The sequence below is a fragment of the Passer domesticus genome, chromosome 5, assembly GCF_036417665.1.
Source record: "Passer domesticus isolate bPasDom1 chromosome 5, bPasDom1.hap1, whole genome shotgun sequence".
Classification (NCBI taxonomy): domain Eukaryota; kingdom Metazoa; phylum Chordata; class Aves; order Passeriformes; family Passeridae; genus Passer; species Passer domesticus.
In genome coordinates, this window is record NC_087478.1 from 11,787,044 (window position 1) to 11,802,823 (window position 15,780).

The 15,780-nt window shown below is 42.3% G+C and overlaps 1 protein-coding gene and 1 long non-coding RNA gene across 3 annotated transcripts in view; one reads left to right on the forward strand and one right to left on the reverse strand.

Annotated features, from left to right (window-relative positions):
- Positions 1–4,277, reverse strand: part of LOC135301679 (uncharacterized) — a 34,802-nt gene extending 30,525 nt beyond the window's left edge. The window contains exons 1-2 of one of the 2 annotated variants that reach the window (XR_010363430.1): positions 3,473–4,277; positions 3,128–3,209 (exon numbers count right to left, since the gene is read on the reverse strand). This is a non-coding gene — a long non-coding RNA (uncharacterized LOC135301679). Of the gene's footprint in view, positions 1–3,127; positions 3,210–3,321 lie in introns of both variants that reach the window. The other variant, XR_010363431.1, reaches the window with a different exon arrangement.
- Positions 4,278–6,750: 2,473 nt separating this feature from the next.
- Positions 6,751–9,793, forward strand: LOC135301664 (inositol 1,4,5-trisphosphate receptor-interacting protein-like). The gene has a single exon (XM_064421966.1). It carries the CDS (start codon positions 6,766–6,768, stop codon positions 9,226–9,228), a length of 2,463 nt encoding a protein of 820 aa, XP_064278036.1. The 5' UTR covers positions 6,751–6,765; the 3' UTR covers positions 9,229–9,793.
- The last annotated feature ends 5,987 nt before the right edge of the window (positions 9,794–15,780 follow it).

Sequence of the window (15,780 nt, forward strand, 5' to 3'; positions counted from 1 at the left end):
CGTATCTTAGAGGATGTCCTTCCTCTACCCCTATCAGAAATAAAGACTTTTTCCAATCAGAGATGTTGGATATATTAAGTATGCGGTCTCTCAAGAATTCCCATAGAAATGCTTGAAGCTTGAATTAAAAATGCCTTGAAGTGCCTGAAATTTTGCAGCAGAGTACTCCTGAATTTTTTTAGGAATCTTTGGAAAAGTTTTCTTTACAGAGTCATTTTTATACACTCCTGGGGAACAATTCAGCCCAAAAAGAGAAAGACAGAGAAGTCCCCAACTACAAAACAGGTCGTTTAATCCATCTTTTTTTCTCTTCTCATAACCAAGGTTTTGACACAAAATTGTGACAGCAGAAAGTTATGTTTTCTCTATTCCTGGTTATCTGTGTCCTTTTGGAGGGGCCCGGATTATCTACAGCTCAAACCTTTTCCACCAGGCCTGTGTAATATTGTATAGCAACGAGGGCCACTTTGCATGCACAGCTTTGTCCATGCTGAGATGCAGCTAAACAAAATATCATTTACTTCTTGCAGTACATAGTAAGATTCATAGGAGTTTGGAAGTATTTATTCTCTTTGCCTTTGTACCAATACATCTGGGGTCAACTAGTCAATTTTAGAATACCTTAGCAATTGGATAAATTGCTGCAGCTATACTAGAAATACTTTATCTCAAAAGTTTGGTTGAGAATTTTGGCAATGCCCATGTAAATCTTCATGTGTACTCTCCAACATGAGAAAGGGCTTGTTCCTGCCTAAAGGAAAGTGAGGCAACATCTGTTTTGTGTATAAAAAATGAAAATGAAAATAATTTAAATTATATGAAAATTATACTACCTTAAATTTCAGAGGCTTTCAAAGGTGTCATTAGGTGTAACTGTTTTGAAGGACGTTGAGATGTTCCCATCCGGCTAATTCTGGTGTGGCTTGCCATTAAAGAAGTCTGTAACTGGTCACAAAGGGAATTCTGAGTCTCAGCCAAATTGGTTCCTCATTGCTACATTCTTACACTGTTCTGGAGTTGAGGAATGGTAGCATGGTCACCACACATGTGACTTGATGCTAAGCAGTCAAAATTTGTTTTATAAATGCAAATACCTATTATCAGAACAGAATGGCGTTTTTAGTTTGGAAGCCTTTTTGCTGTGGCTCTGCTGCTGGAGATTTTTTAAGTAAGCCATGATCATGCTGTTGTAAGCCAAGTCCACTGAGTGTTGAGGCGGACCATCCAAGTGTGGGGACACGAGCCTTGACTCCATTTTTCTCAGAAGGCTGATTTATTATTTTATATATTATATTAATATATACTAAAGAATTAGTTTTATATTATATATATATATAGATAGATAGATAGATATAGAATATATATATAGAATATATATATTCTATACATATATATAGAATTATATTAATATTATACTAAAGAACAGAGAGAGAAGAAAGATCAGAAGGCTGCAAAGAACAAGAATAGAAAAGAATAGAATGCATAACAAAATCTTGTGACTGCTCACAGCCTTGGCACAGGTGGCTGTGATTGGTCATCAAGTGAAAACAATCCACATGGACCAATGGAAGATGCACCAGTTGCATTCCACAGCAGCAGAGAGTTATTGTTTACATTTCTTTCCTGAGGCTCTCAGCTCCTCAGGACGGGAAAAATCCTAGCAGAGAATTTTTCATAAAATATCATGGCTACACCATGGTTTCTGTGAGTAAGATGTAGGAGAAATGAACTGTCTTGCCAGTTCTCCTAAAATTGTTAGTCATGTCGCTGACAAGTCCTGGCATCTCTGTTCTTTGGAATTAAGACCTGAAATATCATGAAGAGGAAGATACAGGGTTCTTTCCCTTCTTTGTGGACAACAGACGGAAAATGGCAACAGCAGGCAGTTCCAAACACCTGGTCACGTGCGTGTCTTTGAAGGGAAGGTTTCATTCCCTTCAAGGTGCAGTGTGTTTATGGCATGGGTCCATCTTCCCAGAAGAGCTGAGCATTTGCTGGGGCAGGAGAGCTGAAAGTAAGCAAGGTTTTGCTCCGCAGTTACTGAATCTCCCAGCTGCATCAGTCAGTGGTGGATGGGGAAGAGGGACAGGGTGGGCTAGTTAAAGATGCGTCTGTAACTGCAGGAGTGCTTCCAGAAACCACAGCATGTGCAGCTCCTTTGTGTTCAGACAGCAATTAAAATCTTAGACCTTCTCTTAATGGCAGTTACAGGTTTGCATCTTCTCTGGGTTTTCACCTTAAGAAGTGAGAACCTGTGCTGGAAATGCTAAGATACTCCAGTGAGTGATGTGGGGATCAATGCAATGTCACACGATGGATTTCCTTTATTGTGTGCCCCAGCCTAAAAATGTGTTCTAAAAAATCATGCATGTATAAATCTAAAACTACACACAATGCAATTGAAATATGTTGTAATACAGAATCAAAGTAAGACATTCTCCACCTTTGTTAATACACTATGAACTTTAATCACATACCTCATCCTTTATTCCCCCATTTTCCAATAGCTGAAAAATTATCTTCTTCATTTAGACTTAACTCTTAAATATTGGTTCATGTCATTACTATCTCAGAAATTGTCACTGCTCTTGTGATGTTTTTAGGGTGCTCTCACTGCATAGATCTTATTTAATCTATGTATCTTTGACACTTCTACAAGTTTGAGCTGCTTTTATTATTATGTTACAGCTTTAATATATGGAGGAGGTAACTTGGGATGATTTTTGAGTAATATTCCTTATTTTAATACTCTTTGTTTAACACTGCTTTCAGTCTAAGAGAAACAGTAGATATTTATCACTCATTTTTATGCAGCTGGAGATAACCTGTGACCTTCATCCAAACTACAGAACTCCTCAAGCACAGAAGTGATGTTCAGTATCCCTAAGTAGCACATCCTCCTTGTCTGCCTTCTTTAACATCCTCATTCCAACCGCTAGAGCAGATGCAGAAGGTTTTCATCTATCAGTCTCATTCATTAATGTAATTTGCAGGACAGCATCCCTTACCAAAGAATGGAAGGGTCTGTGTCCTAATTCATATATGTTTAATTCATTCAGTGTAGATAGTCTTGTTTCTGTCTATCTTCTGAGTAATAATATTTTCTAATTAATTGAGAGGTACTTACATACATATTTTCTGAGCAGTTCTCGAAGTTCTACTTTATAAGGAAGAGTAGAGAACAGCCAAACCAGAGGGCTGATTGACTTCTAAGGAAAAGAAAACAAAAATGGAATGTTTTAAAATTTGTAGCTATCCTAACATTTCCCTGCAGAAATGCAGATTCCTAATTGCAAATGTAACCCCGTTGATTTGATTTACTTTGCTGCGTTTCATGGACATCCTAGTTAGTATAGTCTTTGTTCTCAGTGAATGCATTCATTTTACAAAAGTGTGCACCCTGGTTTATTGGCTGAGGGGGATGCCTCAGCCCACATTTGGATGTTGTCACCAGTGACATCCACAAACATACATCATTCCCATGTGGGAATGTGGCCATGCCCCAGAGCAAGCCTTGCTTGCTGTGAACACTTGTGACTTGGTCAGAGGACCCGGAACCCTACATTGTGACACAATACATAGGAATAAGCATGACTGAAGGAACCTGTGGCTTTTAAAACAGGATTTGCTTAGCACTGTTAAAAACAACTATGGTAGTAATTTAAATCCAATAAACAAGAGCATTATTCTCAGCTGATTTGGTTTTCTCCACATTGAAGGAATTAAGATGCAGTCTCACTCCCACTGAAGTCATGGCAAGTGTTTGGCCACTGAAGTCAATTGAAGCAAGATCAAATTCACACTCTTCACCTTTTTCATCTTACAGAAGTAAACTAAAGACAGGCAGATCTTTCTCTTTTGCTGAAGGAAGCCAGTGCTAAATCATCAGCTCCACATGGAAATTAGCCACGTTTTAAGGATTGCTTAGTTTCATGCAGTGGTTTGCACACAGGATTTTCTTCCCCCTAAGAGTGATCCATTCTTTAACATGGTGAAAAAGCAAACAGAGAGCATTTTGGTGCCAGGAATTCTTTTGAAAATGTAGTACACTTGCTTAATGTGAGTACACTTGCTTAATGTTCAAAAATGGTCCTTTGAACATGCTACTTTACAATGTCTGGCATTCTTTTCTCTACATGGTTTTTGCTTTAAACCTATTTCATTTTATAAACGATGAGATGCTTGATTGTTGCATCAGGGCAGTTAGTTTGTTAAGTTTCAGTACAGCTGGATAATTTCCATGTCATACATCATTTAATTATCCATATAAAACATAGTTCAAACTGTACAGCTCCTTGAACCTCACCTGATCTGTCTGTGACACTGCAGTAATCCCAGTACCCTGATGGGATGTTGTGCGACTATGACTGGTTGGAATGTGGATGTACAAGAGAGCCTAGAAATGAGTTTGCATTTTGCAGCTGTGCTTCTTCTGCTGGAAGAGAAAGTAAAACTAGAAAAAACCCGGCTCCTGTGGTAGTACCAGCAGCTGTGAATCCGAAGGCTTATAAAAATCAAGGAAAACGTGGTGACTGAGGAAGTGGTGTTTTCCTCTTGTTTGTTATTTAATAAATTGTTGATGGTTTGTTATTTCTCAGAAAAATCTATCTCGGATTCCTTTGTGGAGAAATAGGAAGTGTTTATGTGAGAGTGAAGATCCTGCTGCTGGAAGATTGTATAGTTCCGCAAAATACTTTGCCTCTTTTGTCTGAAAAATGCTTTCTGGAGGCAGTGATCATTGAGACTTAAAATATACCCCAGCTTGACGATGGATGGGCACTGCTGTCCATGCAAGGAAAGTCTCTTGTATGTGCAGTAAGCTAAATATAAAGCTGAAGGCATTTAGTAATAGAAAAACCAGCAAATTTCTTACAAACTTTTTTTTCCTTTTTTTTAAGCTAGAGAACTTGAAGGTCAGATCCAACTATATATTGCATTTTCTGTCATATAATTATCATATATATAATGTCCTGGAGAACAGCTTCCAATCACTGACATCAACAGTTTACATAGCAGTTGAACTAAGAACAACCTTGGAGAACTGACCCATAACAACCTCTTAAGTATAATCCGTAGCTCACAACAGTTTTTGTGTTTTCATGGTCACAGAAGGGCCTCAATTGGATAAAAGAAGAATTGTGTTCAAAAAATACAGAACTATTCTGCTGAGTGTTCACTTTATTAAATCTTGGGAAATGAGAGGAAACAGAACTGAAAGAGTGAAGAGTTTTTGCTCCCTTGTACAAAGAAGGATGGGATAACATCAAAACCAGTCTCCCTAGAAGAACGGGGGAAGATCCATGATAAGTGGCATCAGCTTGGAAGACGGTTCAAAACTCTTTGACTGATTTTACTAATGACATCTGTTAAGCAGACCCAATTCAGAGCAGTTTCAGAAATCCCAACATGATTGTCCTTCTGCGCACTAATGAGAGGGCATGATCCGCCTGACACCAGTGTCTGTCTAGCAGTGGACATCTGTGGTCACTATGCAGGTACTCAAGTCACATCCTGTTTCCCTTTCCTCCCTCCCCATTTCTGCAGTTCTGTTTATCGGTGAGTTTCCCAAAGAATGGTTGAGGAGTATAATCTCTCCTGTACTCAAAGTCCTTTGGAGATAAATACACAAAGAGACAGCAGAAAGAGGCAGAAGTTCCTTTATCGGTCAGAGAGATTGGCTAACTCTGTTTGAGGGAGACAATTTAGAAGATGGTGGGAGTGACAGAGGTACATCTTTGCACAAATTTCAAAAACCAGACATTCTACTTTCTCAACAAAATCCTGGCTCTACCAGAATTTTGCATGGTGTTGAACCATAGAGTTTGAGAGCGAAGAGGTTATTGAAGGCACCAAAATTTTGTCATTCAAATTTTGGCCTTTTCAGGATGGTATTAAATCTTCCTCTGCATCATCCAAGCAAACTAGACTTCTTTCAGAAGGATTTATCACTAAATCTGTAACAGAGCATTAGCCTACGTGACACCCTGCCCCAAAAGTAATACGTAGAAATACTAATAATAAAAAATGTCCCCCACCGGTATGAAATAAAAGCCTACACTTGTATACCGAGAACATCCATGGGTCATGTCACCCGAATTTATATTTGACAAGACTTGTGTTTGAGTGCACTTGTGCCTGCTTTGTCAAGGGAAGCTCTGGGGTTCCCAGGTTCCCGAGTGATGGGTCTGCACTTGGTGTTTCTTGGGGCTTTGTGTGCCCAGGGCCATGATGAGTTCCCTGCCCGGGCTGGGGAGGGCGGGCGGGGCTGGGTGATGCGCTCTGGGTTCTGTGACAGCACCAGGGCCGCGTCACAATGGGGGCAGCTATAAAAGGCCAGAGCGCGTGCTGCTGCCCCAGTAGAGCCTGGGCGAGCGGTGAGTGCACAGCAGCGAGGAGACAGAGCAGGAGGAGGGCTGCGGCTGGAGGAGGGCCGGGGCAGAGGCTCCGCTACCGGGCCGTGCGTTCTGTCCCCGCACCCAGGGCCCAGCGCCCGGCAGGAGCGCCTTGCTGAGGGCGCGGCGCTTGCTGGGCAGCAGCGGTGCAGACCTCGCGCCTACAACTGCTGGGGGCCCTCTCCTTCCTGCCGCCACATCCCTGCGCCTCCTGACCCCCACTGCCTGTCTCCATTCCGGCCCCACTGAAGCCTTTCTGTGTGTCCTCCTGCAGACCATGGCTTTGCTATCAGTGATCGTCGTGCTTGTGCAAAGCCTGATCCAGTACCCCCAGCCGGCTGGAGATGGGCTGGATGAGGCTACGCACCAGCGTATGCAGGAGCGTCAGGAGCTGCTGGACCAGGAGATGGCTCGGCTGCTGCAGGAGCTGGAGCAGGGGCCCCTGGACGAGGGCTGGGCAGCCGTGCTCTTTGGTGCTCTGCAGCAGTGGCCATTCTGGGCTCTTGCTGGAGTCCTGCTCCTCTTGGGCCTGTGCTTTAGCTGCAGGAGAAGGAGCCGTGAGGCCAGCAGCAGCGGCAAGGACCAGAGCTCCTGCAACAACTTTGGACACAACGAGAGTGGAACACAACAGGAAGAAGACAGTCCTTATTCGGAGGAAGGCGAAGAAAACACTGATGTAACTGTGGATGCGGACAACAACGGGAGCGGAAGTGACAGAGAAGGCAGTCCCGTGGCTGCAGATGAAGGAGACGATGACGTCATTGAAGGGAATTGTGACATCAAGGTGGAGGAAGACAGCGATGTTTACAATGACAATGGCCATGAGTTAAAGAAGGATGAAGGATGGAATGATGGGAATGTGCCAGGAGATAACACCACTGATGAAGCTGAAGAAGAACCTGGCAACATTGCAGAAAAGGCCGAAGAGGTGGATGAAGCAGAAGAAGGAGAAAACAAGGATGTACAGGTGGAGGAAGACAATGATGTTTACAGTGACAATGGCCACGAGTTAAAGAATGATGAAGGATGGAATGATGGGAATGTGCCAGGAGATAATACTGCTGAGAAAACTGAAGAAGAACCTGGCAACATCGCACAAAAGGCTGAAGACGTGGATGAATCAGATGAAGGAGAAAACAAGGATGTACAGGTGGAGCAAGACAAGGACGCTGGAAAGGAAGAAGAAGATGGGAATGAAGAAAACACCAATGGCGCAAATATGAAGGCAGGCAACCCTGATGATGTAAATGAAGGTGAGGACAACGTAAATGGACAGGAAGTATACACGGATGTGAAGGTGCAGGAAAGCAGTGATGCCAGTGAACAGAGAAGCAGGGATTGCACTGGGCAGAAACATAGTGGTGAACGTGGGAATGAAGAAGCCCACAGTTCCTTTGCTGAAACTGAGGAAGAAAAGAAGGAAGTTATAGAAGAAGATGAAAGTGATAGAAACAAGGTTGAAGAGCAAGGTGATACAAATGTGGAGGAAAACAAGAAGGAGGAGAGAAAAGAAGATGAACAAGGTAACGTGGCTGCCAGTGAAAAAGAAGACAGTGACGGTGACAAGGAAGAAAGCAGCAGTGGTGGAACAGAAGATGGAGAAGACACCCAAGATGCTGGGAATGGTGGAACAGAAGACGAAGAAGACACCCAAGATGCTGGGAATGAGGGAGCCATCCTTTTTGTGGATCACATAGAGTGGCCTGTGGAGGAGCTGGAGCAAGGTTGCTCAGTGACAGCTGAGCTGATGGAGAGTTTCACGCGTGTCTTTGTGGACAGCGTGAGCAATAGCTTCTACCCAGTGCCTCAAGAAGCCATTGGAGTGGGCAGTGCCTTTGAGGGTTGGAGTCCCCGCGAGTGGGATGGCGTGTACCGTGTGCTGGTCCCGCTGAATCCCCCGCCAGGCCATGCCTTCCACCTAGAACTGAACAGTGCGGGGCAGATGGCAGCAAGGACCTTCAGCGTCCGCGTGGAGCTGGTGTGCACATGCGAGAGGGAGCAGCTGGGCGAGAAGCTGTTGTGCTTCCTGCACCACTCGCAGGAGGAGCTGTGGCGGAAGCAGAAGCGCAGCCTCCTAGAGACACTCTGCACCGGCTCCTACCTGGACGTGGAGAAGACCTCCCACTGGTTCCACCAGCTGGTGAGATGCTCCTGGCTGCACGTGCCTCAGTCCTACTCATGGCACTTGGTGTTTCAGCCCTGCAGCCGGTCCTGCCAATTCCAGCTTACCAAAGGCAAGAAGAGCCTGATGGTGGAGATGCTCTTTGGAGTGCGCCAAGGGGACTCCGACATCTTTGTCATCAGCCAGCCCACAGAGCCCCAGAAAGGTGGCCCCATCAACTTTATGAGCAGTCAGCCTGCCGAGGCCAAGCTCATCACAAGCACAGCGTGGCCTGAGACGTACGCTGTGGCAGAGGCGAAATTCTTCCAGCACATCGCCAGGCAGCTGCCCTGTCACAGCTTGCACCTGAAATGCCTGCAGGTCTTCACCTGCATCCTGAGGGGCACAGGGTTTTCCAGCTACACCTGGAAGACGGTGGTCATGCACGTGCTGACCACAGTACCGCTGTCCCAGTGGCGCAGGAGGGAATTTGAACGGCGGCTGTGGGACATCATGGCCTACCTGCACCGCTGCCTGCAGTTGAAACGCCTGGAGCACTTTGTGCAAGGCAGTGAGAGGCTTCCTGCAGAGATCAGCGTGTCGCCAGCAACACAAAGGGTTGAGCCGCTCAACCTCTTCGAGCACCTGGCCCGAGATCCAGCCACCCACAGGGAGCTGATGCAAACATATGGCCAGCTGCGATTTCGCCTCTGGACGATGCTCTCCAGCCACTGAGAGGCGTTCCCTGCACAGAGCTGTGCTGGGGATCACATCCGATGGCAGCCACGTGAACTCTGCACAATTGTTTCCCTCGTCACTGGCAGTCCTGAAGCTGCTTTCCTGCTCCTGCGGAAGTAAGACGCTGCAGCTCATGACTTCATTGTGCAGACACATCTTGCTGTGGCCTTGTCCTGCACCTTCTAGTTACAACGGTGGCCAACACTTTGAGGCAAAACCTGACTCCACCTGCACATCCTTCCTCGTGGAAGACTCAGAAGCCGATAATGGTTGCTTGGAACACCTCGAAGACAGCAACCTCTTATCATCTTAATGTAGTTGTTTAGTTGTAGCTGTAGTTTTAGCTGTAGTTGTAGATGTTGTTGTAGCTGTAGCTTTTGTTATAGTTGTAACTGTAATTGTAGCTTTATTTGTAGTTGTAAACTGTAGCTTTAATTAGACTTATTTATTATCGTTCCTTCCAGAGCCCCTTTAGTGTAGTCAGTTTGGTAAAATTACCCTTAGTTTTGTAAAAATTACCCTTTTGTAGTGACCTGTCTCTTTTCAAACGTATCCATGTCTGAAAAATTAATAAAAAGAGATGTTTCTCAAATTGCTTGAAATGTGTCATTCTTCATATTTAACCCTCGTATCTTAGAGGATGTCCTTCCTCTACCCCTATCTGAAATAAAGACTTTTTCCAGTCAGAGATGTTGGATATATTAAGTATGCGGTCTCTCAAGAATTCCCATAGAAATGCTTGAAGCTTGAATTAAAAATGCCTTGAAGTGCCTGAAATTTTGCAGCAGAGTACTCCTGAATTTCTTTTAGGAATCTTTGGAAAAGTTTTCTTTACAGAGTCATTTTTATACACTCCTGGGGAACAATTCAGTCCAAAAAGAGAAAGACAGAGAAGTCCCCAACTACAAAACAGGTCGTTTAATCCATCTTTTTTTCTCTTCTCATAACCAAGGTTTTGACACAAAATTGTGACAGCAGAAAGTTATGTTTTCTCTATTCCTGGTTATCTGTGTCCTTTTGGAGGGGCCCGGATTATCTACAGCTCAAACCTTTTCCACCAGGCCTGTGTAATATTGTATAGCAACGAGGGCCACTTTGCATGCACAGCTTTGTCCATGCTGAGATGCAGCTAAACAAAATATCATTTACTTCTTGCAGTACATAGTAAGATTCATAGGAGTTTGGAAGTATTTATTCTCTTTGCCTTTGTACCAATACATCTGGGGTCAACTAGTCAATTTTAGAATACCTTAGCAATTGGATAAATTGCTGCAGCTATACTAGAAATACTTTATCTCAAAAGTTTGGTTGAGAATTTCGGCAATGCCCATGTAAATCTTCATGTGTACTCTCCAACATGAGAAAGGGCTTGTTCCTGCCTAAAGGAAAGTGAGGCAACCTCTGTTTTGTGTATAAAAAATGAAAACGAAAATAATTAAAATTATATGAAAATTATACGACCTTAAATTTCAGAGGCCTTCAAAGGTGTCATTAGGTGTAACTGTTTTGAAGGACGTTGAGATGTTCCCGTCCTGCTGATTTTGGTGTGGCTTGCCATTAAAAAAAGTCTGTAACTGGTCACAAAGGGAATCCTGAGTCTCAGCTAAATTGGTTCCTCATTGCTACATTCTTACACTGTTCTGGAGTTGAGGAATGGTAGCATGGTCACCACACATGTGACTTGATGCTAAGCAGTCAAAATATGTTTTATAAATGCAAATACCTATTATCAGAACAGAATGGCGTTTTTACTTTGGAAGCCTTTTTGCTGTGGCTCTGCTGCTGGAGATTTTTTAAGTAAGCCATGATCATGCTGTTGTAAGCCAAGTCCACTGAGTGTTGAGGCGGACCATCCAAGTGTGGGGACATGAGCCTTGACTCCATTTTTCTCAGAAGGCTGATTTATTATGTTATATATTATATTAATATATACTAAAGAATTAGTTTTATATTATAGATAGATAGATAGATAGATAGATATAGAATATATATATAGAATGTATATATTCTATACATATATATAGAATTATATTAATATTATACTAAAGAACAGAGAGAGAAGAAAGATCAGAAGGCTGCAAAGAACAAGAATAGAAAAGAATAGAATGCATAACAAAATCTTGTGACTGCTCACAGCCTTGGCACAGGCGGCTGAGATTGGTCATCAAGTGAAAACAATCCACATGGACCAATGGAAGATGCACCAGTTGCATTCCACAGCAGCAGAGAGTTATTGTTTACATTTCTTTCCTGAGGCTCTCAGCTCCTCAGGACGGGAAAAATCCTAGCAGAGAATTTTTCATAAAATATCATGGCTACACCATGGTTTCTGTGAGTAAGATGTAGGAGAAATGAACTGTCTTGCCAGTTCTCCTAAAATTGTTAGTCATGTCGCTGACAAGTCCTGGCATCTCTGTTCTTTGGAATTAAGACCTGAAATATCATGAAGAGGAAGATACAGGGTTCTTTCCCTTCTTTGTGGACAACAGATGGAAAATGGCAACAGCAGGCAGTTCCAAACACCTGGTCACGTGCGTGTCTTTGAAGGGAAGGTTTCATTCCCTTCAAGGTGCAGTGTGTTTATGTCATAGGTCCATCTTCCCAGAAGAGCTGAGCATTTGCTGGGGCAGGAGAGCTGAAAGTAAGCAAGGTTTTGCTCCGCAGTTACTGAATCTCCCAGCTGCATCAGTCAGTGGTGGATGGGAAAGAGGGACAGGGTGGGCTAGTTAAAGATGCGTCTGTAACTGCAGGAGTGCTTCCAGAAACCACAGCATGTGCAGCTCCTTTGTGTTCAGACAGCAATTAAAATCTTAGACCTTCTCTTAATGGCAGTTACAGGTTTGCATCTTCTCTGGGTTTTCACCTTAAGAAGTGAGAACCTGTGCTGGAAATGCTAAGATACTCCAGTGAGTGATGTGGGGATCAATGCAATGTCACACGATGGATTTCCTTTATTGTGTGCCCCAGCCTAAAAATGTGTTCTAAAAAATCATGCATGTATAAATCTAAAACTACACACAATGCAATTGAAATATGTTGTAATACAGAATCAAAGTAAGACATTCTCCACCTTTGTTAATACACTATGAACTTTAATCACATACCTCATCCTTTATTCCCCCATTTTCCAATAGCTGAAAAATTATCTTCTTCATTTAGACTTAACTCTTAAATATTGGTTCATGTCATTACTATCTCAGAAATTGTCACTGCTCTTGTGATGTTTTTAGGGTGCTCTCACTGCATAGATCTTATTTAATCTATGTATCTTTGACACTTCTACAAGTTTGAGCTGCTTTTATTATTATGTTACAGCTTTAATATATGGAGGAGGTAACTTGGGATGATTTTTGAGTAATATTCCTTATTTTAATACTCTTTGTTTAACACTGCTTTCAGTCTAAGAGAAACAGTAGATATTTATCACTCATTTTTATGCAGCTGGAGATAACCTGTGACCTTCATCCAAACTACAGAACTCCTCAAGCACAGAAGTGATGTTCAGTATCCCTAAGTAGCACATCCTCCTTGTCTGCCTTCTTTAACATCCTCATTCCAACCGCTAGAGCAGATGCAGAAGGTTTTCATCTATCAGTCTCATTCATTAATGTAATTTGCAGGACAGCATCCCTTACCAAAGAATGGAAGGGTCTGTGTCCTAATTCATATATGTTTAATTCATTCAGTGTAGATAGTCTTGTTTCTGTCTATCTTCTGAGTAATAATATTTTCTAATTAATTGAGAGGTACTTGCATACATATTTTCTGAGCAGTTCTCGAAGTTCTACTTTATAAGGAAGAGTAGAGAACAGCCAAACCAGAAGGCTGATTGCCTTCTAAGGAAAAGAAAACAAAAATTGAATGTTTTAAAATTTGTAGCTATCCTAACATTTCCCTGCAGAAATGCAGATTCCTAATTGCAAATGTAACCCCGTTGATTTGATTTACTTTGCTGCGTTTCATGGACATCCTAGTTAGTATAGTCTTTGTTCTCAGTGAATGCATTCATTTTACAAAAGTGTGCACCCTGGTTTTTTGGCTGAGGGGGATGCCTCAGCCCACATTTGGATGTTGTCACCAGTGACATCCACAAACATACATCATTCCCATGTGGGAATGTGGCCATGCCCCAGAGCAAGCCTTGCTTGCTGTGAACACTTGTGACTTGGTCAGAGGACCCGGAACCCTACATTGTGACACAATACATAGGAATAAGCATGACTGAAGGAACCTGTGGCTTTTAAAACAGGATTTGCTTAGCACTGTTAAAAACAACTATGGTAGTAATTTAAATCCAATAAACAAGAGCATTATTCTCAGCTGATTTGGTTTTCTCCACATTGAAGGAATTAAGATGCAGTCTCACTCCCACTGAAGTCATGGCAAGTGTTTGGCCACTGAAGTCAATTGAAGCAAGATCAAATTCACACTCTTCACCTTTTTCATCTTACAGAAGTAAACTAAAGACAGGCAGATCTTTCTCTTTTGCTGAAGGAAGCCAGTGCTAAATCATCAGCTCCACATGGAAATTAGCCACGTTTTAAGGATTGCTTAGTTTCATGCAGTGGTTTGCACACAGGATTTTCTTCCCCCTAAGAGTGATCCATTCTTTAACATGGTGAAAAAGCAAACAGAGAGCATTTTGGTGCCAGGAATTCTTTTGAAAATGTAGTACACTTGCTTAATGTGAGTACACTTGCTTAATGTTCAAAAATGGTCCTTTGAACATGCTACTTTACAATGTCTGGCATTCTTTTCTCTACATGGTTTTTGCTTTAAACCTATTTCATTTTATAAACGATGAGATGCTTGATTGTTGCATCAGAGCAGTTAGTTTGTTAAGTTTCAGTACAGCTGGATAATTTCCATGTCATACATCATTTAATTATCCATATAAAACATAGTTCAAACTGTACAGCTCCTTGAACCTCACCTGATCTGTCTGTGACACTGCAGTAATCCCAGTACCCTGATGGGATGTTGTGCGACTATGACTGGTTGGAATGTGGATGTACAAGAGAGCCTAGAAATGAGTTTGCATTTTGCAGCTGTGCTTCTTCTGCTGGAAGAGAAAGTAAAACTAGAAAAAACCCGGCTCCTGTGGTAGTACCAGCAGCTGTGAATCCGAAGGCTTATAAAAATCAAGGAAAACGTGGTGACTGAGGAAGTGGTGTTTTCCTCTTGTTTGTTATTTAATAAATTGTTGATGGTTTGTTATTTCTCAGAAAAATCTATCTCGGATTCCTTTGTGGAGAAATAGGAAGTGTTTATGTGAGAGTGAAGATCCTGCTGCTGGAAGATTGTATAGTTCCGCAAAATACTTTGCCTCTTTTGTCTGAAAAATGCTTTCTGGAGGCAGTGATCATTGAGACTTAAAATATACCCCAGCTTGACGATGGATGGGCACTGCTGTCCATGCAAGGAAAGTCTCTTGTATGTGCAGTAAGCTAAATATAAAGCTGAAGGCATTTAGTAATAGAAAAACCAGCAAATTTCTTACAAACTTTTTTTTCCTTTTTTTTAAGCTAGAGAACTTGAAGGTCAGATCCAACTATATATTGCATTTTCTGTCATATAATTATCATATATATAATGTCCTGGAGAACAGCTTCCAATCACTGACATCAACAGTTTACATAGCAGTTGAACTAAGAACAACCTTGGAGAACTGACCCATAACAACCTCTTAAGTATAATCCGTAGCTCACAACAGTTTTTGTGTTTTCATGGTCACAGAAGGGCCTCAATTGGATAAAAGAAGAATTGTGTTCAAAAAATACAGAACTATTCTGCTGAGTGTTCACTTTATTAAATCTTGGGAAATGAGAGGAAACAGAACTGAAAGAGTGAAGAGTTTTTGCTCCCTTGTACAAAGAAGGATGGGATAACATCAAAACCAGTCTCCCTAGAAGAACGGGGGAAGATCCATGATAAGTGGCATCAGCTTGGAAGACGGTTCAAAACTCTTTGACTGATTTTACTAATGACATCTGTTAAGCAGACCCAATTCAGAGCAGTTTCAGAAATCCCAACATGATTGTCCTTCTGCGCACTAATGAGAGGGCATGATCCGCCTGACACCAGTGTCTGTCTAGCAGTGGACATCTGTGGTCACTATGCAGGTACTCAAGTCACATCCTGTTTCCCTTTCCTCCCTCCCCATTTCTGCAGTTCTGTTTATCGGTGAGTTTCCCAAAGAATGGTTGAGGAGTATAATCTCTCCTGTACTCAAAGTCCTTTGGAGATAAATACACAAAGAGACAGCAGAAAGAGGCAGAAGTTCCTTTATCGGTCAGAGAGATTGGCTAACTCTGTTTGAGGGAGACAATTTAGAAGATGGTGGGAGTGACAGAGGTACATCTTTGCACAAATTTCAAAAACCAGACATTCTACTTTCTCAACAAAATCCTGGCTCTACCAGAATTTTGCATGGTGTTGAACCATAGAGTTTGAGAGCGAAGAGGTTATTGAAGGCACCAAAATTTTGTCATTCAAATTTTGGCCTTTTCAGGATGGTATTAAATCTTCCTCTGCATCATCCAAGCAAAC